The sequence below is a fragment of the Heloderma suspectum genome, chromosome 2 (assembly GCF_057233095.1).
Source record: "Heloderma suspectum isolate Gila_16-S chromosome 2, 16-S_ref, whole genome shotgun sequence".
In the NCBI taxonomy this organism is placed as follows: domain Eukaryota; kingdom Metazoa; phylum Chordata; class Lepidosauria; order Squamata; family Helodermatidae; genus Heloderma; species Heloderma suspectum.
Window position 1 is genome coordinate 299,968,640 of NC_139459.1, and position 27,967 is coordinate 299,996,606.

Consider the following 27,967-nt stretch of genomic DNA (forward strand, 5'->3'; position numbering starts at 1 on the left):
AACAGTGGCACTGTTTCACCTCTGAAGTGCTGGACATTTGCCGAATCCAGACAAACTTCATACACAGCCTGCCCCAGTTAGGAGGCACCATCAAAACCCCGCACGATCACTCACTAAGCAGCAAAAATCCCAAGTGCAGCAAAAAGGGGGTGTGGTTATAAAACCTTGGGGGACTGTAGGATTGGGACCAAAGTTGACACACAGCCTCCCCTAGTCAGGATGCACCCGATCCACCATCAAAGCCCTTGGAAGTTGGCAGGATCAGGAAAAAGTTGATAGGCAGCCTACCCTAGTCTGGGGGGGGGGGGGGATGCGCAATTCCGCTTTGGCGTTATAGCAAGATTGGGAAATATTCCTAATATCGTTAGAGCACCAAAGTGGACTTGTGCATTCCCTCTCCCCCCCACTAGGGGAGGCTGCCTATGTACTAACTCTAACCCTTTTTGCAGCACTTGGGATTTTTGGTCCTCTGGAGTAATTGTGCAGGATTTTGATGGTGGATCGGGTACCTCCTGACTAGGGGAGGCTGTGTGTCAGAGATGGTTTCAGGTGTTCCCATTATACAGAGAATGCCTGCAAGGAACAGTGCAGCAGTGATCTGAATCACTCTTGCCGCACAACTCTGTAGGCGAGCAAAACAACCCATGGTGTCCGATAGACAACACAAGAACCCACGGTGGGTTACATAACCCCTACTGCAGACTGTGTGTTATCAGAGTGGGTTATTTTGGCCAAAGAAGCCATCATGGATTAAAAAATTCCCAACAGGCGCCACAATAACCTACGATGGGTTAAATAAGCCATCGTAGCTTATTTAACCCATTGTGAATTATCGTGTCGTCTGAACCCAGTCATAGTGTACTAGATAACTTACAAAGCACTCCTGGCTGCCAGTGCTGCACCTCTTCATCCAATAGTAGTGACAGAACACCTAGGCTGTACAGTTGTTCCAGTAGTGCAACGTGCATCATATCAATAACAAATTGCAACATTCTAAAGCCTCCAGCCTCCCAAATCAGCATAGAATAGTAGGGTTGGAAGGGGCCTACAAGGCCATCGAGTCCAACCCCTTGCTCAGTGCAGGAATCCAAGTCAGAGCATCGCTGACAGATGGCCATCCAGCCTCGCCTTGAACGCCCCCAGTGTGGGAGAGCCCACCACCTCCCTAGGTCATTGGTTCCATTGTCGTATTGCTCTAACAGTCAGGAAGTTTTTCCTGATGTTCAGCCGGAATCTGGCTTCCTGTCACTTGAGCCCATTATTCCGTGTTGTGCACTCTGGGATGATCGAGAAGAGATCCTGGCCTTCCTCTCTGTGACAGCCTTTCAAGGACTTGAACAGCACTATCATATCTCCCCTCAGTCGTCTCTTCTCAAGTCTAAACATGCCCAGTTCTTTCAGTCTCTCTTCATAGGGCTTTGTTTCCAGTGCCCTGATCATCTTTGTTGCCCTCCTCTGAACCCTCTCCAGTTGGTCTGCATCCTTCTTAAAGTGTGGTGCCCAGAACTGGACACAGTAGTCCAGATGAGGCCTAACCAGTGTTGAGTAGAGGGGAACTAGTACTTCACGGGATTTGGAAGCTATGCTTCTATTAATGCAGCCCAAAATAGCATTTGCCTTTTTTGCAGCCACATGACATTGTTGGCTCATCTTCAGCTTGTGATCTACAACATTTCCAATAACCTTCTCGCTTGTAGTGTTGTTGAGCCACGTATCCCCCATCTTGTAACTTTGCATTTGGTTTCTTTTTCCTAGGTGCAGAACTTGGCATGTATCCCTATTAAATGTCATTCTGTTGTTTTCTGCCCAGCGCTCCAGTCTATCAAGATCACTTTGAATTTGGTTTCTGTCTTCCAAAGTATTAGCTATCCCACCCAATTTTGTGTCATCTGCAAATTTGATCAGCATTCCCTGCACCTCCTCCTCCAAGTCATTAATACAAATGTTGAAGAGCACTGGGCCCAGGACTGAGCCCTGCGGTACCCCACTCGTTACCTCTCCCCAGTTTGAGCAGGTCCCATCGATAAGCACTCTTTGAGTCCAATTCTGTAGCCAACTGTGGATCCACTGGATCGTTGTTTCATCTAGCCCACTTTGAGCTAGTTTGCTCATCAGGATATCATGGGACACTTTGTCGAAAGCTTTGCTGAAGTCGAGGTATATTATGTCTACAGCATTCCTACGATCCACAAGGGAGGTTACCTGATCAAAAAATGAGATCAGATTCATCTGGCAGGACTTGTTCTTGACAAATCCATGTTGGCTTCGAGTAATCACGGCATTGTTTTCAAGGTGCTTACAGATAGATTGCTTTATGATCTGCTCCAGAATTTTCCCAGGGATTGATGTCAGACTGACTGGTCTGTAGTTCCCAGGTTCCTCCTTTTTACCCTTTTTGACGATAGGGACAACATTAGCTCTCCTCCAGTCATCTGGCACTTCCCCCGTTCTCCATGATTTCTCAAAGAGAATAGGCAGCGGTTCTGAGAGTTCTTCTGCCAATTCCTTTATTACTCTAGGATGCAGTTCATCTGGCCCTGGAGATTTGAACTCATTCAAAGTAATTAGGTGTTCCTTGACCATATGCCTATTGATCTCAAGCTGCAATCCTGCCCCTTCAGCCTGTACTTCGCCTTTGCCAGGGGGGTCATAGACCCTCTTTGGGGAGAAGACTGAGCCCAAGTAGGAATTGAGCACCTCTCCCTTTTCTTTGTCATCTGTTATCGTTCTGCCATCCTTATTTAATAACTGAACAACCATTTCTTTCCTCTGCCTTTTACTATGCACGTAGCTGAAGAAAGCCTTTTTGTTGCTTTTAGCATCCCTCGCTAACCTCAGCTCGTTCGCAGCTTTAGCCTTCCTGACACCATCCCTGCAATTCTGTGCTACCTGCCTGTACTCTTCCTTTGTTACTTGGCCTTCTTTCCACTTCCTATATGTGTCCTTTTTTGTTTTCAGGTCATCTCTATGTTTTTTGTGAAGCCACATTGGCTTCTTCTGTTGTCTTCCACCTTTTCTTCTTGTTGGAATTGTTTGTAATTGTGCCTTGAGAATTTCCTTTTTTAAAAGCTCCCACCCATCTTGGACTCCTTTTCTCATTAGCGTCGCTTACCATGGGACCTTACTGATCACTGATGAGTTTATTAAAATCAGCTTTCCTAAAATCCAAGGTACGCGTTTGACTACACTCGGCTTTTGTTTCCCTTAGAACCAAGAACTCAAATATAACATGGTCGCTTTCCCCCAGAGTTCCTGTAACTGCTACTTTATCCACTGAGTCATCTCTGTTGATTAGGATCAAGTCAAGGATAGCCAATCCTCTAGTTCCTTCTTCTACTTTCTGTAGGAGGACGTTATCCGCCACACAAGTCAGGAATTTCCTGGTGTTGCAGAACTTACAGTCAGAGAGACCACGGAGTGAAGGAAAATGAGTTTTTCTTTATTTAACGCGCGGGCTTTATGGCTGGAATCACTTCCAAAGAGCCAAAAGCCCCGATTTATATCAGCAAATTGTTTTTATAGACATTATGACACATATGCAAAATCTCCCCCACCCCTTTCTGTGTGGGTTTGCAGTATTCAGCATTTCCTCTCCTAGCACCATTGTTTATAATGCAAGAAATGGGTTATAGGGTAGCCATGATAAGCAGAGAACATGATATACATATTACTACGACCTTAGCCTTGGTGACAAGAGATTCCTGCGTCTCGTCAGCTTACAAACATATATTTCAGACAGCAAGAGCTCAGCAAGAACATGAAGCATGAGACTGCATGAGGCTACGTAGTCTGACCCCCGATATGGCTGCTACATTCCCCCCTTAAATGCATAATTTTATTACAATTATAGCATTTCTGATAAGCGAATGCTCATAATAGTCTGCAAAGCACAATACAAAACTTTTTATAAGATACATATCACTTAACCTCCTTTTGGGCTATTAGAGTGTAGAGGGCAGCAGTTTTACTAGCTGAGACATAAAACAGATTGGTTAAACAGCGCATAAGACAAGGAATGCAAAGGCATAACAGTATCTCTATGAACAACACTGGTAGAATTAGGATGAACAATGCTTTAAGCCAGCTAAGATTTGGGAGCCAAGAGGTTAACCAATCTAGCCAATTGTTTTGTCCCATTGTTATGTCAGCCACTATATGGTGCAGATTGTTGATCTGTTCATCTACAGAGTTACTATTATTAGTTAAATTAAAACAGCAAAGCTTTTGGTGCGTCTCACAACCCAGATGATGAAGAAGGAAGAGGTAATCTATACTAGCTCGATTTTCTAGAACAGCACCTCTTAGATCACGCAACTCTTTATTTAATAATGACAATGCTCGTGAGGTGGCATTTATGCTCTTGGCCAAGCTGCAAGCCAACCAGTTGATTTTTAGACCATCAGTCAATGCTAGACCTGGAACTCCAACTAACGATACTGCCAGTGCCAATTTTTCTGAGTCAGCGTATAGCTGTAGGTGGCTATTACAATTTTCAGTTAGTTGGAGTGCTTTAGGCTGCCGTCGGCGGATTTTCTCTGGCCACGGGGGAAGAATTGGCACCAGGCAGCTAAGGCAACATGGGTGGTTATCAGACAAGTTGGCTGGAATGAATGACCAGGTACGGGAACCACAGGTCCAAAACTATCCATGAGGCAGAAGTATATGTGCATTAAAAGATATGTTCTGAATTTCATTACAGTGGAAGAGGGGGCCAGGGATAGCTTTATATTTCTCAGAAGATTTTTTTGACAATTATTTGTGCACAAGTGGCATTTATTCCAGCTACGATGGGAGTACGTAGAGTGAACTCTGTAGGGGGTAAGATTTTCGTAACTATGCCTCAGTCAGAATTTTGGGAATAAGTCAAGTTTATATTAAAATTGCTTAACATAGTCTCGTTTTGAATTTTTTCAGGATGCTTACAGACAGGTATTAGGCAAGAGCTAATAAGCCTGTTTACAGGTTTATCCCTTGGTAAACAAAAATGCTTTACTCCAGTGATGTTAGCTAGGTGAAGCCAGTAATTATCAGCGAATCGCTGGGACAGACTTTTTCCTTCAGGGGCAGACCCCCCTTTTTCGCACCTTATTGAGGAACTATAATATAACACCACTAACACTACAACATGCATATTTGATCTTCTTTGGAATCTCACCGTACGCTGGGCAGCTATTCACCTGGCTAGCTGCAGTAGGGTCTAGTCCCCTTCTTCAAATTTCCCCAGTTGCAGGTCTGACCGTACGCAGGGTGGACAGTCTCCCGGTGTGTCTACAGTAAGGTCTAGCCTGAGTCTTCTTACTGCTTTTTCAGAATGATTTTTAAAGGATTTTCAGGATTTCTGGTCACAGTCCACTCCCCCCCCCCTCGCTCTTTTGACTCGTGTCCAATGTATCCAGGGTTTAACTCCAGCTACTTTCACAGCTGTGGGGGTGGAAAGTATAACAGTTTTTGGCCCTCTCCATCTGGGAGTCAAAGGGTCATTTTTTCACTTTTTGACCCATACTTTATCTCTTGGTTGGAAAGGATGAACTTCTGTAATGGGAATTGGGGCTTATTTTCTAAGACAAAGTGACGCTGGGCTTGAAGAACTTTGCCCAGTGTTTGGACTTCTTGTTTAAGGCTAACGTTTGCTTGCTCTTGATGCCGCTCCAGTGTCAATCATGAAGTCAATGACACGGCCCCTCACAGTCAATGTCATGGCCCCTCTCAAGCTTTCTTCTCTCTCGCCCGTTCTGGCTCCTTTGGTTTTCTTTTTTGTGTATTTGATTTATTTTATTTGGGCATTCATGCCACCGATGTCCATCTTGTCCACACTGGGCACACTGTGCCTCTGCTGGGTCTTCTATTTTTTCGTCCACGTCTTCTTGGGCCTCTGGGTCGAGGGGGGTATATTGGCGATAGGCATCTAAAAGACGCTCCAAGCACGCTCTGGGGCCTTGGTGGCACCTTGCAGCACTTTAGACACCTTGGTCATATTAACTGACTTCTTCATACCTGCCTTCATGGCTTCTAACAGCAGGGTTGTTGTTGTTGTTGTTTTTATAAGGAGACTTTATTGGGTAACTTACAGCACACAGGCGTACCTAATGGTTGGATCAGACAGCTTTTCTGAACCACGAGCTATTGGGCTAAATGGGTTTTATACCATACATGTTACCCATGAGGCAGCACAACACTAGCAAGCATTTTCAGCATAGGCTAGAAGTGTTTGGTTCTCAGGCACAGCTTCCTGTAAACAAACTTCGCTTCCCAGGCAAAGTGCTTGATAACACTTTTACTCACTGGTATGGGAAGAGAAATCTCTCTCTCTCTTTCTTTTGCTTTCTTTTTCTTGCTGATCTGCCTGTATTGCAGATCATGTTTCAAACTTTTTACATAAAACTTTCCGCTTCATGCACCAGCCTTGTCTCTGTATTTGTCTTTTTTGCAAGTTAAACTCACTTACTTAAACCTTTCTGCCCTACACTAGTCCCAATGATGCACATTTGGGATAGGCTCTTCTCTTTCTAGTTACATTTTCTCATCTTAAAGAACTATTACATTATTGTGGCTACTTTATCCCAGGTAATAAGCTCCAGGCACAATCAGCTGCTTTTAATTCACCCTGGGGGCAACTATGGCCATGCTTATTCTTTACAAATGTTTTTTTCTTTGCCTCTTGCCTTCTCTTTCTTCTTAATCAGGTTGGGTCTCCTAGCTTACACAGTTTATTGCAGCTTCCAGGAGCATGGTAGTAGCGTGATTTTGGCTTGGCCAGGAACATGCTGTCTAGATTCTCGGTCTCTTCAGCACACACACTCAGGCAGTCTAACACTGGACACTTAAATTAGTGAGATTTCTTCATTGCAGGGAATCCCACGGCAAAAGCTTAACAGTTACGCTCTTCAGAAATCATATAGCTGATGGTCTACAGGCTCTATGAAATTCGGCTACCTTGACAGAGATCTTCATCATGGTCTTTCCGCTTTATTCTGCCTTGGGACAGTCTTATGGCACACTTTCTACTCGAAGAGGGGTCTAGCCTGTGCCCTGTGGGCTGATTCTTCACCTTTATTCCATTTTGCGCCTTTATCTTCTGGGTCTTCATTTTCAGTTTCCATTTTTTAGGGATTTCATCTCAATTAGGCGAGGTGATGATGTTGCACAACACAGAACATTGTGGGCAATTCTCCTGCCCCCCCTCTCGGCGCGCTAGGCTAATGGCTACTTCTTCGGCCTCACACTCCCACGCTTCGTTAAAAGGTAGGCTGTCGTGCAACATTTCTCTAATTAACAGCCTCAGATCTTGTTCTTTTTTTTCCTCTCAGCTCGACCTTGAGCGCTTTGCTGTTTCCTCTCTCTATTCTGAATTCTTTTTAAAAAAAATCTTTTTCCTTTTTTTTTAACATACATCTCAAGGGGGTGCAAGTCTTGCTTCCCCCACCTCCCATAGCCTCCCTCCTAAGATAAAGATGGACACAATGAAGGAAAGGGGATTGGTCAGTGAGTAAGGGGTCTCACTGACCGACACAAAAGGAATTTTTACACCACGCATTTTGCTACTGGCCTGGGCACCCGGACGGTCAACGGTATGCAACAGAAACCGCAGTAGCCGCTCACACAATCATCAATTTCACCACTTCATTCATATGTCCCTGCCACCCACTTTCCCACTAGAGCGAAGCAGTTTCCTCAGCGCCTTGCTGAGTATTAGTGCCTGCTCGGGGGAGTGATCAAGTCCCCCCTCCACCCCCAATCGGGTGGGTCACCTTTTGTAAACGTATACTAACTGACCTTCTTCATAAGGCGGGGCCCTCTTTTTTTTCTGCCCAGTGGCCTTTCTCCTGAAGGCTTCCAATGTGGGTTTCAACTCAATTGCAGCTGCAGTATGGGCAGGGCTCAAGTTCCTTCTTCCGCTTCCCAAGGTTCTCTTGACATGCACAGCCATTCGGGCAGTCCCGGCGCAGGCTTTCTCCCGTTCACCCGACAAAAAGGTCGCTGGCGCCAAGAAAGGGAGGCGTGCGCCGAGCCTTCCCTCCCGGTGCAGCGATCAAGAGCAGGCAACTGCCACCTCTCTGTCTCAGCGCCTGCCACATCCGAGTCACGGCACCATTTATGTTGCAGAACTCAGAGTCAGAGAGACCACGGAGTGAAGGAAAATGAGTTTTTCTTTATTTAACGCGCGGGCTTTATGGCTGGAATCACTTCCAAAGAGCCAAAAGCCCCGATTTATATCAGCAAATTGTTTTTATAGACATTATGACACATATGCAAAATCCCCCCCGCCCCTTTCTGTGTGGGTTTGCAGTATTCAGCATTTCCTCTCCTAGCACCATTGTTTATAATACAAGAAATGGGTTATAGGGTAGCCATGATAAGCAGAGAACAGCAGAGAACATGATATACATATTACTACGACCTCAGCCTTGGTGACAAGTTAAGAGATTCCTGCATCTCGTCAGCTTACAAACATATATTTCAGAGAGCAAGAGCTCAGCAAGAACATGAAGCAAGAGACTGCATGAGGCTACTTAGTCTGACCCCCGATATGGCTGCTACACTGGAGGGGCCATGTTTTGCAGAATTTGTCTCCCAACAAATATCGGGGAAATTGAAGTCCCCCATTACTACTACATCATGCTCCCTTGAAACATTGGCTATTTGCTTTTCAAAAGTTTCATCCTCATCTTCTCCTTGATTGGGTGGCCGGTAGTAGACTCCGACCATCAGGTTCCTTTTATTCTTTGCTCCATTTATTTTGATCCAGATGCTCTCAATGGGGCTATGATCCAGATGCTCTCGATGGGGCTAGCATAATTTTCACCTTCTCTGGATTTAGCTTCTTGACCCTTGTTCATCTGACCAAACCTTCCAGACCCTGATTTAGGGCTAGACAGCTGTTTCTGCTTGCTTAAAGAAATATAAAGTTGGTTGGTGAATATATGAGGTCTGAAATCATCTCCTTGCTGAATATCAGGTAACTGGAGGTATTGGTGTAGACAACTTCTCTGAAAAAAAGATTAGGAGCAAATATCCACTGCTATCAAGGAACAATAGGTTTCAAACATTCAGTGAAATCAACGCCATAAAAACGTGTGAAAGTACCTAGTCATTCTGTTTGTTTATAACTGCTTACAAAGGCTATTCATTTTTTAAATGCTCTAGTAGAAAAAGTACGGAATGTTGAACAGTTATATTGTAAGAGGAATCTTTACATGTGCATTAATAAAAGTAATACAATTTGCATCACTGATTTTTTTTTTCTTGGAAGAAAAGCAATGTGTATTATATCCTGTCAGTTTTATAAAGTAGGGTAGAAACCAGTGACTGAGATGTGAAGTTATTAATAACTTTAATTATCAACACAATGTGAGCTTTACTAACCCAGGACTTAGCCCCACTGAACTCAGTGTGACTTGTATCTGAGTAGATCATTCTAGGGTTCCATCTAAGATCTGTCCAAAGCAAGACGAAGGGCTGTGCCCATGGAAGGCCCCTCTACCTGATTTTAGAGGATTCCCCCTCCTGCTGACACCACAGCTCTCCCCATTCATCAGGGTCTCCTGACTCTCTGTGTAGCATTTTCAGGGGGCCGGAGGGGCTGCCATGGGAAGGAGGGATCAGGAAAGTACACTTCCTCTAGTGCCATTGATCCAGCCTAACTCTGGATCCTGCCCATGGTGTACAGCTGCAATCCTGCACTTACTTACCTTGGAGTAAGACTCTTTGAAATTAATAGGAGTAATTCTGATTAGACATGTAGGATTGTGCTTAGTTTTTAATTTCATTATCTGTTCAGTTTTGAGTATTGCTTACTAATGCTGAATGTGTGGTTCTTATGTTGCTTGGCTATTCGAAGAAAAAATGATAGACTAATATTGGTCACTACAAATCTGAGTGATTTATTTATTTCTATACCGCCCAATAGCCGAGTGATGTTTGAATAAACCTAGTAGTAGTATGCTGAAAGGACTACTTAAAAGTGCAAATATGTATTTTTATTTTTCAGAGAGTGTTAACATTGATGCACACATTAATTCTGAAATGTGCAGCAAGCAAATTGGGAAAGGAAGAGTGGGCTGTGCATCTCCAGATATTGCTGTAGAATATAAAGTAGACTTCAACAGCAAAAAATGCAAGAAAGAACCACAGTATCTAGATAAAAAGATTTCAGAAAAAGAGAATATTGTCAGTTTTAGCAATCTACATAAACAATATGCACAAAAACAGAAACAAACCAAGACAATGGAAAGGAATGGGAAAAGACCAGATTGGAACATAAACAAACCTTGCAGAAGGTATATTCCAGCATCAGAAAAATATCCAAGACGTCTGCAAAAGCAAAGGGAAGAAAAGAAAGCTCGACGACAAATGGAGCTGCTTCAGTTGGTTGAAAGAAATAGCCCTGGAAATCTCAGTCAAAAGAAAGGCATTTCTCCAGATAGATCCCCCTCACCTCACCATGAAGATGATGTTAAAAATAAGGTGAATGCAGTAAAAAATGCGATGACTAATATCGTATTCAAAAGTAATCATTTCCTAGCTTAGGCTGTGTTCACATACACATGTAAATGTTCATAACAATAGTTAAATGCATGAAACCTGAGAAATAGGAAAGACACAATGTATCAGACAAAAACAGGATTTAAATGTAAAGAAAATAAAATCAAGGGTAAATACTCAATATCTGCGAGCATTTCTAACACATACCAGTCATTGCACAAGAAATACAGGAAATAAATGGAAATTTCTAGAAACAGAATAGAAAACAATGCTGTACTCCACAGTTTGGTTGTATTGTGGGTTTCAATCACTTCTGATTGCAAACAGTCCAAACAGATGCAAACTGGTCAGTATTCAAGAGCGTGTCAGTCCCACCTGACACTTCCCATTCAAAAGTAAGATAATGCTGCTACATCTGCACTGGAACACCTCTATCCCAGTGATAGACTTAAGCCTGTATTAAACTAAAGTAGTTCTTCCTCTGAACATGGCCTTAACCATGATGTGAAGCCTGATCATATTGCCTGTTCACTCAGTAGTAACTCCAATAGAGTTCAGTGGCGTTTACTCCTAAGTAAGTGTGCATAGGATTGCAGCCATACTTTCCCTTCAAGCTGCTCTCACCCGTGCAGTGGGTTTGCCCCTGAAAGAGTTGGTAGCTCATGGAGAATATTCACATAAATCACTAGTACCAGTTTTTATCCCCCAAAAATACAATTGTTGTTTATACTCGGCTCGCATGCTGTCATAGAATATATCCCTTTCATTCATCAAAACTTAATAGTGATTTGTTTTTTAAAAAAAGAAGAAATTGGGTTTTCCAAGGACGTATTTCCATGGTCAGAATTACTTTTCTATGATGAACACATACATTTGAGAAAATAATGAAACAAACTGGCAATGTATCTTTGTAGTATTTATTTACAGAATTTACATCCTGCCTTTTGCCACAGCTGGCTTCAAGGTGGCTTACAGGAATAAGAGAACAATATCATATCTGAAAAAAATGTAACCATTGTGCTAAAAACGTCCGTTTTCACACCATCTTTAGTAATACTGTTTATAGGGTTACCCTGGTGTCCTCCAGATTTTTGGGCTACCACTCCCATCATCCCCAAACAGGTTATGCTCACTCTGGCTGATGGGAATTGTAGTCTAAAACATCTGGAGCGTGGCAGGTTGGGAAAGGCTGAAATGTGCTCTATGGGGAAAGAATAATTGCTGAGAAAATGCAATATCCTCGCAACAGAAATGCAGCCTTGACTGTATACAACAAATGAGAACCTAAACCGTATTTATTGAATAATAAACGAATCATCCAGAAAAGCCCCTGAGGCTGCAGTCATATGAGCCTTTACTGGGAACCTTTATTTAGTGCTAGCAAACAGCTAAATGCTTTTGCATTGATGGTATTTATATACAATTTTATGTGCTTCCCTCTCAATTGCTTAGGCTGATGTGCAATTTTTAATTCATTCAATTTAGAGCAGCAGTTTTAAATCCCCAGACATGTAGTTCAACAACCACAGGACTGAATCAAAATACTTCAAATCCTGAATGCATCTGCCAACTAATTTCCCAGGGGCCACCTCCGCCCTCACTAGTTTTCTTCCTTCCTATGTGGATTGGCACATTAAGGCCCACTATGCTTCCCCTCCGTCTTTCACGCTCACCTCTTAATGCAGTCAAGTGTACTTGATTTTATCTTTTGGTAATTTGTATATGACATACAAGGTAATTTAAGTGGAAGGGCCCCTGTGATGGATAAGACTTCTAGTGTTGTGTAAGATTTTGTAATTTACCTATTTGTTTACTTATGTATTTATAATGTATATGCTGCTCTTTAACAAAAAATTCTCTGGGTGGCTCAGACAATAAAGTACATTAATATGTACTTAGGTACATACCCCAAATGTTTATCAGTGTTTTTCGGCACATTCCATATTTTGTGTATCGGGGCACATTTTTATATCAAATGTCAGAAGTTTCAGCCTTGTACCACCTGACTTAATTCAATGTTATTTGAGGGTATTTCGAGATACTCTTTGACCTAAATGCCTGCAAAGTGCTCTTAGGTTAGACTTGAGTAACTGGCCCGTCTCACAGGATTGTTATAAGGATAAGAGAAGAACCCTGATGTCATATTGAGCACTGTAGAAGAAGGATGGGATGCAAATATAAGACCTTTGATAAAATCCAACATAAGTCCTACTTAGGGTAGACCCACTGACACGAATGGAACAACTTAGAGGGTGAAAGTGGAGAGTGCAAAAGCTGGTTTGAACCTCAGCATTAAAAAACTAAGATCATGGCATCTGGCCCCATCACTTCCTGACATATAGAAGGGGAAGAAATGGAAGCAGTGACAGATTGTATTTGCTTGGGCTCCAAGATCATTGCAGACGGTGACTGTAGCCATGAAATTAAAAGATGCTTGCTCCTTGGGAGGAAAGCTATGGCAAACCTAGACAGCATAGTAAGAAGCAGAGACATCACCTTGCCGACAAAGGTCCGTCTAATCAAAGCTATGGTTTCCCCAGTAGCAATGTATGGCTGTGAGAGCTGGACTATAAGGAAGGCTGAGCGCCGAAGAATTGATGCTTTCAAACTGTGGTGCTGGAGAAGACTTTTACGAGTCCCCTGGACTGCAAGGAGGTCAAATCAGTCAATCCTAAAGGAAATCAACCCTGAGTGCTCACTGGAAGGACAGATACTGAAGCTGAAGCTCAACTATTTTGGCCACCTAATGCGAAGAGAAAAGTCACTGGAAAAGACTCTGATGCTGGGAAAGATTGAAGGCAAAAGGAGAAGGGGACGGCAGAGGATGAGATGGCGAGATGGCATCACCGATGCAATTAGTATGTATTTGAGCACACTCCGGGAGAGAGCAGAGGACAGGAAGGCCTGGCGTGCTATGGTCCATGGGGTCACGAAGAGTCGGACACGACTTAACGACTGAACAACAACAACAATTAGGCCCCATTCATGTCAATGGGTCTACTCTAAGTAGGACTTATGTTGGATTCTGTCCCTCGTTACAGCGGCCTTGGCCAACCTGGCTAGCCCCAGTGGCCATGCTGACTAGAAATTATGGGAATTGTAGTCCAAAGTATCTGGATGGCACCAGATTGGGGGAAGGCTGAGTAAAATTATCATCAAGTCTGATAGGTGGGGATGAAGAGTTCTCTTCACAACCCCATCCCCACCTGTATTTACCACTCCCTCTCATTTTTATCCCAGACACTAGTATGTGACACAAGGTTGGGAGAGTATGTCACAATGTCAGTAATGGTGGTTTATAGCTAGATAAATTCCTAACTTACCTTTGATATGTGCCATAGAAACTCCAAACAAGTTTTAAAAGGTGCTTTTAAAACATTCAAAGGGTAGAAAAAAGCAAGCTAACTGAAGCATTAACTACAAAATAGAGTGGTGAGAAATTGCTTATCATTTATTTTGGTTTTATTTTAGGAAGAACCATCTGCAAAAAACGGTTTGCTTGAACAAAGGTATCTCCTTCTCTATTAAACTATTCAATGAGTTTTTGTATAAGTTCACAAGATCAGGGTTCTCACAACTTTTTGAACTTAGTTTTAAATGTGTAATGACTATAAATTCTCTCTCCAAAAATTATCTTTAGAGACAAAACCTGTGTTGAGAAACCAAATTTAAGAGCTATGGAAGTTTTTGACTATAGCAAAGATAAAAATGTGTCTCTTGCAGCTCATGTCATTTGAGATGTAAACCCCACTGAGTTAAGTGGGGCTTACTCATAGGTAAGTGGGCATAGGACTGTACTCTTAATACCCAAATCTAATTATTCCTTCTGTTTTTAATTTGTATAGTGTCATCAGTGCATTTGCCCCTGCAGTCTGAATTCAGAGATGGCAGGTGGGGAGACAAGATGGGGAGGGGCCAGCGTAAGAAGAGATGAATGCAAACAGACGTAGTTACACATTCTTGGCTTTATGTCTTTTGGGAATTAAGCGATTCATTGATTGATTGGATTTGTATACCACCCACTGGCAAATGCCTTCAGGGCAGTTTACAATTGTATGTATGTATGTATGTATGTATGTATGTATTTCTGTACCACCCTATGGCCCAAGCTCTCTGAGCAGTTCACAGTAATTAAAACAATAAAATAAAGCATGCTAAAACAGAATATAAAATGTTAAGGGTGCAATCCTATGCATATTTAGATAGAAAAAAAAATCTACAACTCTCAGCATTTTCCATCCAGCCATGTTGGCTGAGGAATGCTGGGAGTTGTAGGATTTTTTCTGTCTAAACATGCATAGGATTGCAGCCTGAAAAGTTTAAAACTACAGTATAAAACCAAAGTAAAAATCAGCAGCTGTGTAGAGGTTTAAAAATACAACAACAGATTTAAAAACAACAGAAACGGAAAGACTAAAAGTAATTGCCCTCAGAGTGGTTTACAAAGACTTAAGGTGCAATCCGATGCATGTTTAGACAGAATAAAGTCGTACAACTCCCAGCATTCACCAGCCAGCACCCTTAATAGAAGTAGATTTTGAGCCAAGGTGGCACCATGACAACTGGTAGAAGTTTCATCCATGTCCCTTAACTTAACGTGATGCAACTTAACCACAATAGACACCTTTAGATCTAAGGTGTTCTACATGTTTAGTGCAATTTTATTATAGAAATAAAAAGTCTACCAAGTGTCAAGGAGTTCTCTGAAGTCTTGAAATCTCAGAGAGAGTGAGTTTCTGAGGCTCAGCCTTACTGCTCAACTCTGCCGGTTGTTCTGGATCATATGACAAGAAGTAGACTGTTTATCTGTGTAGCTCGCAACACCAGACATTAATTAGTTATCAGCTCCTGGCCTTGCCACCAGCTCTGGCTTCATTATTCAATCATATATATTGCTCAAATAATTAAGTACTCTTTCAACAGGGCTGGTGGAATGGCCTCACTCCCCCTCTCAAATATCAACCATGAAATATCAAACATGAGCACAGCTGTTTTCTATTAAATCAGGTTTCTAAAGTTTATTGAGGCAATCCATTTACAAACATGAAGTGACATCTGATGGTCTTGCCTACTTAAAACATTACTCAGTACACAGTGACCAGCATTACTGTATGTGAAAATACTATACAGGTTGTCCTCATTTTTCAGTTCTATAATGGTTTCATATTAGAACCATATTGTGAACAATTTTAAATACTTCAGAATTCCCCGATCAAATTTAATTACAAATATTTTTTTCTTCATCTTTATCCAAGTTACCTTGTGTGTCAAACATATCGCCCCAGGAAACTTTTGCTAGCCTGCGGAGCACCAGAGAACACAATAAGCCTGTTCCTATCTCACTGAGGTGTCCCAGAGGTGGTGGACTTCGTTAGAGGTATTTAAGCAACATCAGGGATGTTGTAGCAGTGGATTTCCTGCATTAGGAGGGGGTTGGACTCAATAATGTTTGAGGTCCCTTCCAACTCTATGACTGGGTTCGCACATCACTTTAAGCTATGGTGGTTTATAAGCTACTCACAGTAGCTTATAAACCACCATTACTGTGTCATGTGTGTCATAAGCCAACCACAGTGGCTTATTTAGCCAAAAAAAGCCACCCTGATAAGCTATGATCTGCAGTGTGGCTTATTTAAACCATCATGGCTTATTGTGTTCTCTGGTGCTCCACAGTGGCTTAAAGAGTGGCTTAAAGATCACCTACAGAGTCGCTTGGCAAGAGCGGTCAAAACTACTGCCACCGCTCTGCCCCAGCCAACAGATCTCTTTTTCCGAGATCTGTCTAGCAACAGATTGCACTTAGCAGCTTCAATGCAGTATTAAGCAAGCCCAGTTCCAAGCAAGCAAGAGAAGCCAAACAAGCCGCTTTGTATTCCCATAAACAGTTTCCCTTTATTTCTGTGTTGTTACTTTACCGCTGGCTGGTGGCGGGGGGAGGCTAGGGTTAGTGTCAGGAGCTGCAGGATACGAATAAGAGGTGGGGGATGGGAAGGGAAGGTGAAGAGTGTGGGGAAGCGAAGGAATGAAAGGGTAACAAGCAGCTGGTCACTTTTCCGTGAAAAGGAAAAGTCAAGCAGTTATCCAGTATAGCATTTGGTGGCTCCCCATGAGGAGATCCCACATACAACATTTTGCCCCATTCCAGCAAACTGTCATAGAGTTAGAGCCCCTACCCCCCTTTTGGTGCACATGGGTGAGGATAAGGATATGGTTTTGAAAACCGGCTGGGAAGCGGGCAGCAGTGGTGGGAGGAGGGAGCAAGAGCAAGAAGGAGCAAGGAGCAAGAGGAAAATCAGCAAAAACTACTGTCCCACCCACCTCCTCCAGTGATAAGCATCCACTGGATCCTGTGAATGCAAGGAGCCTTCTGTTTGCAGAAGGGCACGAATGGATCAAACCCACTGTTTTTCCTTAATTTAATGAATCTGTATACATTTCTGATTTAAGTCATTCTTTGACAAATGTTCTGCAAGTCTGGCTTTACATCAGTCTAACTTACTCACAGGGTTATTGTGATGCTGAAAATTGAGGGTACCATGGACACCACCTTGAGCACCTTGGAGGAAAGGCAGGCTATAAATGTAATTTAAAATATTTGCTTTAGCTGTAGGTAGAGCTTGTGCCTATGTGGTGTGCTGCTACAGAGTACAATACTGAATGCTCTTAAGTGAAGGCTTTTAGAGATGAAAACAAGATTTTAAAAGGTATGGCTCAGATATACCTGAACCATCTCTTTTAGACATATAGTATCTCAGCAGTTTTGCTGAGATAAGTCAGTGAGCTAGAAGAAATAAGGAATTCAGAGCCTCCCATAAGCATAATTTAATATTAACTCCATCAAGAAAACGCATTAAGCTCTCTCCTTGAAACTAGTTACTACAGTTGGGTGGTTGTTTTGTTTTTAAACAGATCTGACTCACCGCCTGTTCCAGCAGTTAAAAACAGATTACAGCAACAAATAAAGACTCCTGATTTCCCAGCTCAGAATAGCAATGATGGAAGAGAGAAAAGTATCTATACAGATAAGCATCAGAGTGATAGATCTCCTCCAAGTGCTGAAACTGAAAGGCCACCTTCATCTCACTTTGTTCCCTACGTGCGAACAAATGAAGTGTATTACCTTGATCCAGATGCACCCATGACTAGACCCTCAACGCACGATCCGCAATATGAACAGCTGAATGGTACTACAGTAAGAGTTGAAGAAATGCCTATGATTAATGAATATTTTACAATTTCACTGAAAATTTTATTTTACTAAAAGTATTTGTTCTAATGAACTGCTTCTGGTGCAACATTGTGTAAAATGAAATATTAGTCTAACATAAAACGATTCACTGAAAATCAATCAATCTACTAATATATTCCAGCGGTAATCTCATTTTGTACGAGTGAATATCACCCTAGAACAGTCTTCCCCAACATGGTGCTCTCCAGGTATTTGGACAGATGGGAGTTGTAGTTGAAAGCATCTGGAGATCACCACATTGGGGAAAGCTGCCCTATGTTTTTTAAGATTTGCTAAAGGTGTATTAAGGCTGCAGTCCTATAGTCCCAGGGCCATAGAATGGGTTGAATGTCCCCTTTTTAGGGCAGGGAGAGAGCTCCATCCTTGGAGCGGGAGATCTGACCTCAGATTTCCCCCCACCTCCCAGCCCCTGCAGAAATGTCAGTGGTGGTTCCTTTCTGATGTTGGAAAGGGGTAAAAAGAGGCATGCTGGAAGGGACTGTGTATCATCAGCATGCCTGGCCCTCAGTTATGCCCCTAGTTCAGCTAATTATTTATGGCAGCACTGAAGCTGGCATAGACTGATTCCCTCGCATTGGTTTCAGTGGGAGATAATTCAGAGGAAAATGGAAGACACTGGCCCCAAGGATGGAGAGAAGAGCAGCAATTCTGTTTCTCAGGCTTTAGATGTCTCAGAGGTTCAGACATCGGAGTGCTCCACAACAGCAGATAGGATTGCCCTGTAAACACGTTATTATTTTAGAAGCTTATATATGTATTGTCTTCTTTCTATATCCATTTTGAAGTTAGGACTATTTTTTAAAAATGGTTTAACTCTTGCACAGCATTTACAATACAGTTAATTTCATCTGGATTTACCTTTAGATACTTATACACCACGGCAGATTTTTAGCTCCGATCATGTAAGGGATCCGCTTTTTAATCCTAACATGGTGAGAGAGAGGCAGCAGGCCATACTCAAAGGACTTTCAGAACTACGACAGGTACAGTATTAGCTGAATTCATTATTTAGTTTTTTAGTATTACATGCTCAGAATTAGTGAGTTCCATCTTTGTTTAGTTCAATTCTCCTCCTCCCCTCTTAACATCCATTTCTTTTCACATTCTGTGTTTTCATCTTTTAAGAGAGAGAGAGAGAAAATCTATGTTAAGTTTATCCATGCACACATTACAGCCAATCTTCATATTCCACAGAATGAGGTGTAGAATTCTGGGCTGTACCACTTCAGACTACAGATGGACCATCTGAAAATCCACTGTATGTAAAGTGGCACATCTGAGAAAGAAGATTAGAATAGCCTTTCTGTGATGTGCTACACTTGGTAGATGCAGGAAGCTTTTTACGGAGGGAAGGAGTTAAAAAAAATGAGCCTCCGCTCCAGCTGCAATCTGAAGTGCTACAGTCCAGAATTCTACCACCTCATTCTGTGTAATGCATAGACTTGGTCTGAGACTATGCACAATTCTTGTAGTATCTGATGCATTTTTCAGTTGAACAATGGACATGGCTATGAAATATATACCATTTCAGACATTCTAAGTTTTTAGTTGCTCTAAAAACTACATAGCTTCATTGATTAAATACGAAATGAAAGATACAGGAATAAATCACAATGAAACTTACTCTGGAGTTTGATTGTGGCATCAGTGAATGATTAGATGACTAATATCTGGCATCTGGATGTTCTTTTGCTAAGTGGCCTGCAGTAAGAGAGAGAACCAGATTGTGTTTACAAATGTCTATTTTAAAAGGTACATTGATGCACATTTGCCACAAAAAAAGATTAATGCACAGCTGACAGCACTGAGAGTTGACGTTCTTCTCAGTCATCTTGCTGTTTACCCTAAGATAAGACCCCAAGGCATTATTGCTTTGTAAAAGATCTATAAATTAAAAGGAAAAGTGAAGACATTTCATTTCTTTCTGAATCAGCATTTGAGAAAGAGACTGTTTAATGCTTAAAGCCCTATTTACACTATTGATAATGGGCTTATCAATAATGTCCATTGCATAATTCTTTTCTGTATATTTATTTTTAGATTTGTATCCCACCTTTTGACCAGAGTCCACAAAGTATCTCATAATCTTCATAAAAACAACAATTCTGTTATAAAACTCTCCAGTTTAAGATATCATAAAACAAATGGGGGCGGGGGGGACAACAACAATTAATTAAAAATACTCAACTGAACAAAATTATGGTTCTGTATTGAATTATACTTACGTATAAACCTTTTGGGTCGGAGTGATAGTTCATAGTTGAGATGCAGTTTTGTATCTCAGATAGATAGATAGATCATAATTGCTGGGAGATGATGAACATAAAAATTACTGCCACTGGACTTACTTGTCTTTTTTCATGGTGTCATTTTGTGAAATGTCTGTTTTAAGACCAATGTGATAGTTGCTAAAGATTTAGAGTTGCAATCTCGGTTTGTTCAAGGAATGAAAACACTTGTCTATTAATGTATGCTCCCAAGTGGATGTCTGCTCCTAGGGTTGCATGATTCGTCTGTCCAGAAGTTTGGTAGAAATTTACATCAAATATTTTCTGTCCATTACTGTATAGTAGCCACAAAACTGTTATGAGTTCTCTTGAGTGATGAAAAGAACTGCAAATAGCAAGAAATATTGTCCATCTTCTTTAATCTCCATGAATGTTCAACCTTGCATGAGCCATATTTCTTTAGTTGTATAGTTTATAGTATTCAACTCTCAAGATACCATTCCTGTCCCTCCTGACATTGCAAGAATGGCAAGGCACTTCTGATCAGTGAGGTCTTCTAGCCATTCGCTTTTTCTGAAAGTCTCATGATGTTAATGTCAAAATGATCGACATCATGTGATGGTTTTGAATGTCCCAATTCAGGTGTGGCTTTGTATTGCCTTTTAATTTTTAAACATTTAGTGTAGCAAAACATTTTCCCTTTCAAGCATGGTTCTTCATACTTCATGAAGGTTAGAAATGGTTCTATAGTAACATGAGAGTCCCAACATTCTGAAATATTTAACAAAGAAATGCCATCTTCCTTCATTTTCTGAGAAAATTTTAGTAGTTTGTTTTGATATGTAGCTAGCATTTGTTGTTCAGTCGTTCAGTCGTGTCTGACTCTTTGTGACCCCATGGACCATAGCACGCCAGGCCTTCCTGTCCTGCACTCTCTCCCGGAGCGTGCTCATGTTCATATTCATTGCATTGGTGATGCTATCTAGCCATCTCATCCTCTGCCGTCCCCTTCTCCTTTTGCCTTCAGTCTTTCCCAGCATCAGGGTCTTTTCCAGAGAGTTTTCTCTTCACATTAGGTGGCCAAAATATTTGAGCTTCAGCTTCAGTATCTGTCCTTCCAATGAGCACTCAGGGTTGATTTCCTTTAGGATTGATCGATTTGACCTCCTTGCAGTCCAGGGGACTCATAAGAGTCTTCTCCAGCACCACAGTTCGAAAGCATCAATTCTTCGGCGCTCAGCCTTCCCTATAGCCTAGCTCTCACAGCCATACATTACTACTGGGAAAACCATAGCTTTGATTAGACGGACCTTTGTCGGCAAGGTGATGTCTCTGCTTCTTACTATGCTGTCTAGGTTTGCCATAGCTTTTCTCCCAAGGAGCAAGCGTCTTTTAATTTCATGGCTACAGTCACCGTCTGCGGTGATCTTGGAGCCCAAGAAAGTAAAATCTGTCACTGCTTCCATTTCTTCCCCTTCTATATGCCAGGACATGATGGGGCGAGATGCCATGATCTTCGTTTTTTCAATGTTGAGTTTCAAGTCAGCTTTTGCACTCTTCTCTTTCACCCTCAACAAGAGGCTCTTTAGATCCTCTTCGCTTTCTGCCATTAGGGTGGTATCGTCTGCATATCGGAGGTTGTTGATAATTCTCCTGGCAATCTTAATTCCGACCTGTGATTCATCCAACCCGGCATTTCTCATGATGTACTCTGCATATAAGTTAAATAAGCAGGGCGACAATATGCAGCCTTGTCGTACTCCTTTCCCAATTTTGAACCACTCGGTTGTTCCATGTCTGGTTCTTACTGTTGCTTCTTGACCCTCGTACAGGTTTCTCAGGAGACAGGTAAGGTGGTCTGGTACTCCCATCACTTTAAGAATTCGCCAGTTTGTTGTGATCCACACAATCAAAGGCTTTAGCGTAGTGAATGAAGCAGAAATAGACGTTTTTCTGGAATTCTCTTGCTTTCTCCATGATCCAGCGAATGTTGGCGATTTGATCTCTAGTTCCTCTGCCTCTTCGAAACCCAGCTTGTACTTCCGGTAGTTCTCGGTTCGCATACTGCTAAAGGCTAGCTTGTACGATTTTGAGCATCACCTTGCTGGCATGTGAAATGAGCGCAATTGTGCGGTAGTTTGAACACTCTTTGGCGTTGCCCTTCTTTGGAATTGGAATGTAAACTGACCTTTTCCAGTCTTGTGGCCACTGTTGAGTATTCCAAATTTGTTGGCATATTGAGTGCCACACTTTAACAGCATCATCTTTTAGGATTTTAAATAGCTCAGCTGGAAGACTGTCATCTCTGCTAGCTTTGTTGTTACTAATGCTTCCTAAGGCCCACTTGACTTCACTCTCTAGGATGTCCGGCTCACGTTCAGTGACGGCACTATCACGGCTATCGGGGACATTAAGATCTTTCCTGTATAGTTCTTCTGTGTATTCTTTTCACCTCTTCTTAATCTCATCTGCTTCTGTTAGGTCCCTGCCTTCTTTGTCCTTTATCATGCCCGTCTTTGCACAAAACATTCCCTTGACATCTCCGATTTTCTTGACGAGATCTCTAGTCTTTCCCATTCTGTTGTTTTCCTCCATTTCTTTGCATTGTTCCCTTAAGAAGGCCTTCTTGTCTCTCCTTGCTATTCTCTGAAACTCTGCATTCAGTTGGATATATCTTCCCCTTTCTCCCTTGCTTTTCACTTCCCTTCTTTCCTCAGCTACTTGTAAAGCCTCATCAGACAGCCACTTGGCTTTCTTGCACTTCTTTTTCTTTGGGATGGATTTCGTTGCTGCCTCCTGAACAATGTTACAGACCTCCGTCCATAGTTCCTCAGGCACTCTGTCTATCAGGTCTAATCCCTTAAATCTATTCCTCACCTCCACTGTATATTCATAAGGGATATGATTTAGGTCATACCGGAATGGTTTAGTGGTTTTCCCTACGTTCTTCAATTTAAGCCGAAATTTTGCAACAAGAAGCTCATGATCTGAGCCACAGTCAGCTCCAGGTCTTGTTTTTACTGACTGTATAGAGCTTCTCCATCTTTGGCTGCAAAGGACATAATCAATCTGATTTCGATATGGACCATCTGATGATGTCCATGTGTAGAGTCATCTCTTGTGCTGTTGGAAAAGAGTGTTTGCTATGATCAGTGTGTTCTCTTGGCAAAACTCTATTAGCTTTTGTCCTGCTCCATTTTGTATACCAAGGCCATGCCTGCCTGTTATCCCGGTGATTTCTTGACTTCCTACTTTAGCATTCCAATCCCCTACGATGAAGAGGACATCTTTTTTTGGTGTTAGTTCTAGAAGGTGTTGTAGGTCTTCATAGAACTGATCAACCTCAGCTTCTTCGGCATCAGTGGTTGGGGCATAGACTTGAATTACTGTGATGTTGAATGGTTTGCCTTGGATTCGTACTGAGATCATTCTATCGTTTTTGAGATTGTACCCCAGTACTGCTTTTCCCACCCTTTTGTTGACTATGAGTGCTACTCCATTTCTTCTAAGGGATTCTTGCCCACAGTAGTAGATATGATGGTCACCTGAATTAAATTCGCCCATGCCTGTCCATTTTAGTTTGCTTATTCCCAAGATGTTGATGTTCAGTCTTGCCATCTCATGTTTGACCACCTCCAGCTTACCTTGATTCATTGATCTGACATTCCAGGTTCCTAAACAATATTGTTCTTTACAGCATCGGATTTTCTTTTCACCACCAGACACATCCACAGCTGAGTGTCCTTTCGGCTTTGGCCCAGCCCCTTCACTCTTTCTGGCGCTACTTGGAAATACCCTCTGCTCTTCCCCAGTAGTATATTGGACACCTTCCGACCTGAGGGGCTCATCTTCCGGCGTCATCTCTTTTAGCCTTGTGATACGTTCCATGGGGTTTTCTTGGCAAGAATACTGGAGTGGGTTGCCATTTCCTTCTCCAGTGGACCACATTTTGTCAGAACTCTCTGCCATGACCTGTCCGTCTTGGGTGGCCCTGCACGGCATAGCTTATGGCTTCACTGAGTTACGCAAGCCCCTTCGCTACAACAAGGCAGTGATCCATGAAGCTAGCATTAGTCCATCCTTTTAAGATTATGGGTCTTCTGGTGAATGCAAGAACAAATTATCCTCTCTGTAGAATGGTACACTAATCTGGGACTCACACTGTGACTCAAAGTTACCCAGCAAGCTCCCACTTAACCACCTTGGTTGGATCCAGAAGCAGGACAGCCACCAATACAAAGTTTTCTGTCTTAGTTGCAGAGGCTTTGCAGAAGGTGTGTGGACCATTTGTTTATGTCCTGATGTGCTCCCACTCATTTTTGTCAAGATTCATCCCTTCAGCCTTAATTATCCATGAAGAATTAGTGGCAAGACCATGATGTCATGTGGATATTTGCAAGGAAACGATATACATGGATACTGCTGAAAGCCTACTTAATTTTTCCTCTTCCCTCCCTATCCCTTTTTTCTTGTGTGTCGTGTCTTTTTTAGATTGTAAACCTGTGGGCAGGGACTGTCTTGTTTTACTGATTGATCATAAGCTGCTCTAGAAGCCTTTTCTGGCTGAGGAGTGAGATAAAAATACAATCAATCAATCAATCAATAGTATTGCCGCCCAATTAACTCTATCACACTCTTCCATTAGGTGCATGCTTGCTTGCTTGTTGGATCTTCTTGCTTATTTCACAGCTACCCTCCAGTGAAGGCCAGTCCACCTGTGAACAGGCTTGGTAGCAGTGTAGCTCTGCTCTAGCTCTGTTTTGATAACATCTGTTCATAAAGTTCTTAGGTTTTTCCATGGGGGGTGGAGGGAGTTTGAAGAAAAAAACCAAATTTTCCTGTCCAAGCTTTTAATCCCACTTGTCCTCTGAAGCTATTTTATCCTTCGTTCATATTTTTATTATTTTTATTATGTTATCAAGTAACTGGATTCACCTCTCGATCTTTCTTTTTGTATATAGACAACTCCTAAGCCCATTCTCCTCTCTACTTTGCTTGTGCCAATTTGCAGCATAAAGACATTATCATTATAGTCGCTTATCTGCTATTAGTAAAGTGACTAGCCTCCTGTCGCGACAGTCCACCTACACAAAAAGCCCATAGCAAGGAAATAGAAGTTGTGTATGTACCTCAGAATAGAGTTGTAAAAGACCATTAAGTAGATGAGAGCTTTATCTGGTAAACACCTACTGATTCTGAACTTGCCAAAGCTTCTATAAGGAACAGTGGTATAGACAAGATGATCTGTTCCTGCTTCAAAGCAATTGGGTTCAAAGGTACTCTAGACTGAATAATCGTAAGTGCTCTTTGTTCCATTCTGGTTGTCTTGTTGCTTCTAGTCTATTTTATAAAGGCATCTGGATACCAAACAATGAGAAAATCAGTAGCAGATCCTTGATTAGATTAATAACTTAGGCACATACCTACATTTGAGCAGATGGGCAGTCCCAGAATGCTTTGCAGGAAACTACCTATTACATTCAAAAGAAGTGAATGTACCCCCACACTATCCTGGCAACCCTCATTTTATAGCTGAGTCGGGGATGCCAGTGACTTTATCAGTCCTACATAGACTTTAACTGGACTGCGGTAAGAATAAGTAACTAGGATAAGGTGAGGAGTTCATGTTCGCTTAGCATGCATTAACAGGGTTTACCCAAGACATTTTGCTACCTGAGACAAAGGACCAGATCGTGCCATTCTCATTTCATGTTCAAAAACTGACCAGACTGACAATTGAATCTTACTTCGACAATAGTGATGGGACAGTGTCCTCCACTGAACCTGAGGACAGCAGGCTAGGTTAGGGGGCACAAGGCACACCATCCATCAAACACAGCTCTGTCATCCAGCACCTCGCTGCCACTGACCCCCAATATCCATCGTCTGGGGGGGCACCTCATTCTGCTCGATGGTAGGGCCAGCTATTAAATGTAGGCGTCAAGGTCAATTGGCCTTGAACCTTTATTATTTGATTCTGTGGCATGATTTCCTGCTTCTTTGGAACCCTCCAATTCTCGTGCTTTCAAGACTGGCCATGTTGTCTGCCTTATATGGTAGCTGTTTGAGTTATGCTATTCATGATTTGTTAATCCCTTCACAAATTCAGCCTTTCAGTGCAACTTAGGTTGTGAATTACATGAATCTATACAAATGGCAATAGGTACTTCTGTTGAGATGATTGCAAAGAGCTTGCCTTCTGCTCTCCATGTACTTTAAGAACAGAAAAGAATTTCCTCTTAGCCTTCTTTCCTACAGTGTAAATTGCCATAATCTCTGTGGTACTGAGAAGCACTGATCCTACTCTTTAAAAGTTTACACTAACAGACAGGGCAGAAGTTAGGCTATTACTCATTCATATTCTTTAGATCCTCTTTCTGTGAACAGTATAGCAGTAGGTACAATATAAGTAGTACATCCTGAACAGTATGAAAATAAACATGAAACTGAAGATATATGTACAAGATCGCACTGTTAGTGTGTTAGAGGTACATGGTACATGCAGCATCCTAATAAAAGAAGCAGAATGTGATGCCAGACCTGTATGTTTTTTTAGAAGCTAGTCTGACTTTGAAATAGGGCCTTATAGTAAAAGGCCACATAATATGTAGACTGAGTCACTCTATTCCATTCGATTGTATGTTTCTTTTGTGGCATTAAAAGCATGCTGTGTATCTGTACCATTGCTACTTTTAATTTGGAAGATGTTGCAAAATAAGATTGAAACCAAGTTCAGTATGCTTAGCATGTGTTACATTCATAGTTGCTCTTAACCAAATACAGTTAACAGTACTAAATTGAAATGTGCACAACAGGGTTTCGCTAGCAGTATGAGACATGCATGTATGCTTCCTTCAAAATTTCTTATAGTGATCCATTTAGATAAATATTGATTCTAACTTCTTTTAAACGCAAGTTTAAAATAAGTGAAATAATAACACAAATTATTTCAAAACTTTTGTAATCTTGTTACAGTAGGTAGAAATGTCTAAATGTTGCTACAGTAGTCCTTTGGCTAGGTCACCCATCTCCAAGAATACAATGTGACAAAGGTAGTGGGATTAACGTCTAGGCAGGAAGAATGCCAATAGTTAGGTCTCAAGCAAAACTAAAACGTTACGTTTAACTACCTTTTTGAATTGAGCGACTAATGTTTTTGCTCCTTCTACAGAAAAGAGGCTATTTTCATATTGTTCTTGACCTTCAGAGAGTAAGCTTAATAAAGCATTTTGCTTGAAACTGTCAAGATTCAGCATTTTATTTTTACTCACTTTTGTGCTTGTCCGGAACAAAACAGTTCTCCATTATTCAACAATGTTGTAGAGTACCTTTACAGTACCTTTACCCATTGTTGTGAAATGTTTTTTATGAAAAATTCATAGTCTATTAATTTATGTACTTATAGCAACCCTATTTACTTTTTCCTCTTAATTGAATTGCTATTTATAAAATAATTAGAAATGTAATTATCGAAGTATGCTTTCGCTCTCGCTCTCCCCTGCTCCCTCTCACTATATATATTCAAAATGCTTTAAATTATAAATGCAGTCCTTCAATTAAGAAGCTTCAAGAAAACAAAGAGGATGGGCCCTACCATAGTAAAGAACTAAATTCTTTAGAACTTAACTTCTCAAGAGATTAACTAGGGATTTATGGAACTTTAAATTTAGATGTGCTTTTTGAGGACATAGGTACCATTATAGCCCTAAACCTGGGGGTGGGTTTTTTTTTTTAGCAGGGGAATAGAAGTAAAGAAAACTGGGCTCCATCTATACTTCCATCCCCTATATGGATCTTTGTTGAGTGGTGGATGAGAAGAGTAAGCATGGCTAGAGGCAGCCAGGAAGCTGAAGGAGAGAAGCCAAAAGGATAATGGTTTGGATCTAAAGATGTATGCAGAAAGCATCTTTCATGCTCTGGAGGGCTGCTTTACATCTTGTGTAAAGAAGTGCATGAGAAAAGTGAACCTAAATCTAAAATATGTTCTTCTGCTTGAGCAGCCTCTTGC

General features: G+C 41.7%; 2 protein-coding genes across 14 annotated transcripts in view; one reads left to right on the forward strand and one right to left on the reverse strand.

Moving 5' to 3' along the window:
• CCDC66 (coiled-coil domain containing 66) overlaps positions 1-27,967 on the forward strand; it is a 57,502-nt gene that overhangs the window by 27,096 nt on the left and 2,439 nt on the right. For 8 of the 13 annotated variants that reach the window (XM_084840042.1, XM_084840046.1, XM_084840043.1 and 5 more), the window contains 4 exons: positions 9,989-10,464; positions 13,954-13,991; positions 17,392-17,666; positions 18,596-18,714. In XM_084840042.1, coding sequence (XP_084696168.1) covers positions 9,989-10,464; positions 13,954-13,991; positions 17,392-17,666; positions 18,596-18,714 — 908 coding nt within the window. Of the gene's footprint in view, positions 1-9,988; positions 10,465-13,953; positions 13,992-15,737; positions 15,920-17,391; positions 17,675-18,595; positions 18,727-27,967 lie in introns of those variants that run through there. The other 5 variants (XR_014788528.1, XR_014788527.1, XM_084840048.1 and 2 more) reach the window with 5 other exon arrangements.
• TASOR (transcription activation suppressor) overlaps positions 18,717-27,967 on the reverse strand; it is a 70,905-nt gene continuing 61,654 nt past the window's right edge. The window contains exons 24-25 of the mRNA XM_084840040.1: positions 19,356-19,432; positions 18,717-18,848 (exon numbers count right to left, since the gene is read on the reverse strand). Of these exons, the coding sequence (XP_084696166.1) occupies positions 19,395-19,432 (38 nt within the window). The 3' untranslated portion in view covers positions 18,717-18,848; positions 19,356-19,394. The remainder of the gene's footprint in view (positions 18,849-19,355; positions 19,433-27,967) is intronic.